General features: G+C 38.2%; 2 protein-coding genes across 2 annotated transcripts; both read left to right on the top strand.

The window, feature by feature from the left end:
• On the top strand, window positions 1-2,790 carry BATDEDRAFT_87067 (uncharacterized protein; the record flags this gene model as incomplete). The annotated part of the gene is made up of 2 exons (XM_006677629.1): window positions 1-395; window positions 552-2,790. 2 exons carry the CDS (start codon window positions 1-3, stop codon window positions 2,788-2,790), a joined length of 2,634 nt encoding a protein of 877 aa, XP_006677692.1.
• Window positions 2,791-3,164: 374 nt separating this feature from the next.
• On the top strand, window positions 3,165-5,706 carry BATDEDRAFT_36775 (uncharacterized protein). Its single transcript, XM_006677430.1, has 6 exons — window positions 3,165-3,459; window positions 4,523-4,811; window positions 4,905-4,996; window positions 5,071-5,110; window positions 5,245-5,267; window positions 5,365-5,706. The coding sequence occupies exons 1-6, from the start codon at window positions 3,297-3,299 to the stop codon at window positions 5,649-5,651; spliced, it is 894 nt and encodes a 297-aa protein (XP_006677493.1). The 5' UTR covers window positions 3,165-3,296; the 3' UTR covers window positions 5,652-5,706.
• The last annotated feature ends 294 nt before the right edge of the window (window positions 5,707-6,000 follow it).

The following is a 6,000-nucleotide window of genomic DNA, read 5'->3' as shown; positions in this document are numbered from 1 at the left end:
ATGGGGGCTATCAAATACTTGGACATTATTCCTTCAATCGATCCGTCATTTTCATCATCAGAGTTTATAGTGGAAGCAGGATGGGGCACTCCCTCGTTCATTGTTGGTGTAGTCCGTCTTGTTGCATCCAAGCCACTTAAAGAAGCTAAACTTGTTCTTGAATTCCAAGGTGAATCAGAAACCTTTTGGGTTGGTTCCAAGGTTCGCAAATCAGGCGATCCTCCTGGAGAGACCTTTGCTCGTCGATTTCAGCTTGTGGCAACTGTTGTTAGAAACTCAAAAGAAGCCTTAGAACCCAACGAGTTTGGATCCATTACACTGCCATTTAAAATTCATTTACCAGCACAAAAATTGCCACCTTCGTTTACTGATTCCAGAGGATGTATTAAATATAGGTGAGTACCTTGAATATGGCTTTATATTATCCCAACCTCATTACTGGTATATGCATTTTGGCACTCTTGTCAAATATTCCATTTTACGTGAATACTGCAGTAATCTAGCGTTGGAACTGACCCACATTATTTGATATACTTTTTGATTGTATTTAGTCTCAAAAGTACATTGACATGGTCAGAAACTTTGAAACTATCAAGGCCAGCGCACACTGTAACAGTCCCGATTACCATTGTGATGCCACGTGCACATAGGCTCAAACTTATTCGTACACCCTTGACTCTAGAATATGACACGCCGTACGATCCAGACAAATGTACATGCATGATTAGACTACCTACCCGAGTTTATATTCCAGGACAGCAATTTACGATACAGTTTGCAATTCCCTATGTACCTCCAGGTAGATTCATCACTGCTGCTCAGGTATCAATAGAAACCAATACGACATACAGATCGGTTACAAGTGATGCCACAAAACGCAACAGAAACGCAATGGTGTGGAATCCATTTCCTTTGGCTATTGCACGCGAGCTCCCAGCACCGGGAGAGTTGGGTATCTCTGATTCCAACAGTCCATCTATATTTTTTCGAACTGTGCAGCTAGTCACTGATCCAAAACATCACCAAATCACTCTTGAAAGCTCTATTATCACTGTTTGCTCCTTGATAAAATTTCAAGTGTTTTTGGATGGAGACAAAGAGCCTCATTTTGTATTTGATACTCCGATTACGGTAATTCCTGCAGATACAATTAAAGAAACTACTGCGTTGCAAGCACTGAAACTTTCTCACAAACAGATTCGTCCTATAAGTGAGATTGCACTAAGCGCATCAAATCAAATGTTGGCTTGTGGATACAAAAGATCGAGCTTTAGCACTGCTGTTTCAGCCAAGCGTGTCAGTTCTAATATTGATGACAGTATAACTTTGCGGAGCATGAGCAGCAAAAGTGAAGCACTTAGTGTAAACAGTCTGAAATATAATTGCATTGACCAATCATCTTCAACTCATCGTAGCACTTTCAGCAGCAGCCACAGTGATTTACATTCAACAGATTCCTATGATCACATATTAAACATGCCTTTTATGTCTACACGCTCTACTTCTTCAAAAAGCTTGGATACTCAGATCCCATCATCACTTTATCAAAATACTTTAAAAGATACATCTTTAACACATGTCAAATCCAACTCGAGTATGCATACGAGCAGTGATTCGGTATCCAATCCCTCACCTGTACGAAATCTCGCGCCACTCCTCGAGAATTATGTAGTCGAGTTTGCATCAAAAGAATGTCATGATGGCATAAAAGCTGTTGATACTGACAGTGATCCAAGTCAACTATTGTCGATTGATGAGATTTCTAATCGTCTTGCAAATTTGACTCGCAAAGAAGTTGGGTTGTCTAGGGTGTCATCATTATCATCTCAAACTACAAAATCAACCGAGTCTATTGGAAACGGTAAAGCTGCTGTTGATCAACTCATTGTTCAACTAGACTCCAAAAACACTGGAACTTTTTCCAAGCACATACCAATCTATAGATCTACTGAAAACATGTGTCAACGGCGGCGGTCTGCAACGCGACCATCATTGATCATCAACACTTCACAAATAATGTTTACCAGAAAATCGACAGAAAATGTTGAAACATCTGTAGATAGTGAATCGAGCACGGCAAGATTGCAAGACTTGTTGGATAGCCTTGAAAGTAATTCAGAATCTCCAATGAATCAATATGTTTGCGCATCACCCATACTGAAAAGGCATTCTAATCACAAAAGTACAGGTCAATCAAGTTTAGCACATGGCAATCGCTTTAATCAAATTCAAAAAATTGATGATTTACTTGAATCATTGCTTGAACTTGAAAAGAAGCACGAAATCCACGAAAAATCATCCAACATAGCTACCTCTGACATGCCTGATATAACTTTACCAATACGATCAAGCAGTAAACTGAATCAATCAAGCACTTTCAAGTCCTTGCATGATGTTTACCAAAACCATGGTTCTCAGATGCCACCAACACCCCCACAAATCTCTCAGCGACAATCATCAATTGATTTATCATACAACCCATCTAAATCTGTAGATTTACAGCAACTCTACAACAAAAGTAGTTCAGCTCTATGCACTCCTACATCTGCTGTTTCTTGTGATAATACCTCGCTTGTTGAAGAGCCATCCACATATAAAAATAGTGATGCGCGGTTTATTGTTTTGAATACACATGTTCCTAAGCGGCCAGATGAGCTTCATTTGCTTGTCGGCGATATAGTGTGTATTCAAGAAACTTTTCGAGATGGATGGTGCTGGGGATACAATGTTGCAACCAGATGTGAGGGATCGTTTCCCATGAAAGAGGTTCAACTGTATGATTCAATTTGATTAAACATGTACATCTATATTTGATCAAGTGGGCAAGTACAAGAAATTGTATTTACCCTGCAGTCGTGTTCATGTAAAATAGAACCATTTGTACTTGTCTTGCAGTCATTATTCCAAAATAGATAATGATTAAATATTTATTGTGTTTTTCTACTACAAGTTGATTTGAAGATATTCTCAATTCAATAAACAACGACCATCACACAAGACTGTTTATCATAAACTGATGTTTCTATCTAGTGTTTTGTTACGTTAATCCAGAGTAAATATTATTTTTGCTACAAAATAGTCTGGTGGATATGACATTGTGTTTATACATCAAACTATGGAACTCGTAGATTTGAAGCTCAACTTTCCTCAACTTGCAAAAACTAGTCAAGCAAGCCAATTGACTACTCAGCTTTATCGACATCATTGACAATTCAATTAGCTTCCATTCCAGTCTCACCAATACTGGTGCTAATCCATCTGTAGTGCACTACTCCCTTCAGCTTGACACTACCACCATGGGGGTACCTCCTATAGCCAGCAAATATCCCATTCAAGTTGGGTCAGCTAATGTTCTTGGAGGCCGTGATAAACAGCAGGACGACTTACTTGTCCAGCCTCAACTATTTATTTCCAAAGATGGTCTGCCTGTACATTTGTTTGCTGTGTTTGATGGTCATGGTGAGCTTATCGGATATTTATTAGATATTATACTCGTTAACCCTGTTTTTTCATGGTTTTATCCTCGCTGCTCAACCCTACCTGTCAGAATATCAATGTCATATACATCTACTGAGTATCTACAGTATTTCAAAACTATATTGCTTTGAGACATGACAGATTTATTTCTGGATAGTCGACCAGCTTGTGGCACTGGATAATGCTTAACATTCGATATAGCATCATCTTGATATTCATTACAAGTGCCGCTTTAATATCTATCCGAGATGTTACAACCGTATTCGCGTAAAATGGAATACTTGTATTTGTCTCGAGCCATTACTCCGAAACAGATGGTGGTTGAATATTCATTGTGCTTTCCTACTACACATTGACTTGAATAGATATTTTTAATTCTTTCAAGCACAGCATCCATTATATGATGCTCGCACAAACTATAGTTTCGAACCTCCCTTTGATCACATTTGGTGGTCATACATTGTGCGATCAACAAGTTTAAAACCAGGCATTGGTTTTGACTGTTCTGATGCTGTTGATCAAACTCTGCATCAACTCATCTTTGTGTATCCTGAATCACACATCCGATACGATCTAGTTTAACAAGCCAATGATCGCATGTTCCAGAAATGCAACTGTTGTTTTCATTCCAATCACCAATGCCTGGTTTGTAGGAAAGGAGAGTTGGAGATTGAGCAAGTGTGGAATTACTGGATCAGAGATGTGAGCATTTGTTCAGTTGATAGAAATGACCACAAAGATCAGTAGACTTTCAAAAGCTTAAAAGGCACAATGTTCAGTAAATTTGGGTTGAATCATTATTTCATGAGACTGGAAGTTTGTGTATTTTGGCGCTTTTATTTTACGTGGATGCAACTATAAACAACTTGTGTGGATCTGCTTTTCATTTCCTATATTAACTTGCATACTTTTATCGTTTAATGGTCGTTTTGCATATTATACAACTCAATCGTGGACCGTCTTTTCAACATATTGGATTTACGAACTGGACATTTTAAACACAATACCAATCACGCCTGCTTTAATTTAAACTTTATTTATTCAGGATCTGACGGCCACAAATCGTCTACAGCAACCAAAAAACTATTTTTGGAACAAATAGCTGCTCATCAATCTACTGTCCTTATAGATCCAATACAAACCCTTGTAGATATTTACAGAATTGTACATAAAGCGCTACTGGAAGATTCTTCCATTGATTCGTACATGTCAGGGACAACTGCAGTTGTGGCTCTATTGGTTGGAAATACGTTGCATGTATCTCATGTTGGAGACAGTCGATTGGTTGTTGTTAGATGTGAAAATGGTATATACTCTGGTACTCAAATGACGAGGTATTTTTCATTTATTGCAAACTTGTGAATAGTTTCATCTTGGTATTTGATATCATTTCAAGTTTGGTAACTTGGTTTCACTATTTAAAACAGTGACCATACTTGTGAACAATCTACAGAGCTTGACCGAGTCAGGGCAACTGGTGCACGCGTTGAGCAACTTCAAAACGGAGATCATTTGGATGGTAACTGCAATTCGAGTGTTTCAATACACTTGTTTGGAGTACTGTGTACTGACCAGCCGTTTTATACTAAATAGGACCATTGAGGATTTTCAAGGGATCATTGCCTTATCCAGGGTAATTTATTTTACTTGATCGACTTGACACTGATTTTTGTGATTGGCTTGCTATATTTTAGATTGGCATGTAATTCAATGTATTTTTTGACTGATATTGGAATTGTTGACAACTATACAATATATTTTTTGTAGCATTGTTGTTACTCGCTCAATTGGTAATACCTTTTATATGATGACATGTGATTATTTCATATAGTGTGCTGAATGAAACTATGTATACTGATTGCTCTAACCACCAAACTCTTTGAATAGGGGACTCTGTTGCAACACGACTAGGTGTACTTCACCAGCCGGATGTTCGGACGATCGAGTTGACAGAGCACGATACACACATTATTTTGGCCACGGATGGTTTATGGGACGCATTAACAGTAAAAAACATAGCTGAAATTATATCACAAATTCCTAGTGCACAAGAAGCAGCAACTGAACTGACTAATATTGGAGTGAGGCGATTGAATCAACTCCATTTGGATGACAACACCACTGTGATTGTGGTTGAGCGTCAGAGAATGACTGCAAGTGGAGATAGGTTTTGACTGAAATCTACTTGCAATGCTTTTGAAACCATATCGAATAAACAGAAATTTGGATAAACTTGTTGGCATGTTTTCACTGTTTTAATCTGACAGATTGTCATTCCTGAAGAGATGTTTTGATGACAGTCGTGTTTTCAACCAACGAATTCATCCATCATTCGTGCCAATGGCTACCACTACTTTCCAGTCATCCCTCAGAGATGCCCAGAAAGGTATTTTATTATATATCTTAATACGAGTACATTCATGTCAATGGCTTCAATAAAGGGCTGAAATGCATGTTGACTTTCTGCAGCCAAAGTTTTATAACATTCACTCTTTACAACACATGGATACTATAGCTGCACTG

The sequence above is a fragment of the Batrachochytrium dendrobatidis genome (genome assembly GCF_000203795.2).
Source record: "Batrachochytrium dendrobatidis JAM81 unplaced genomic scaffold BATDEscaffold_3, whole genome shotgun sequence".
NCBI classification, from domain to species: domain Eukaryota; kingdom Fungi; phylum Chytridiomycota; class Chytridiomycetes; order Rhizophydiales; genus Batrachochytrium; species Batrachochytrium dendrobatidis.
The sequence above is the reverse complement of the archived record's forward strand: the minus strand, read 5'-3'. Positions and strand labels throughout refer to the sequence as shown.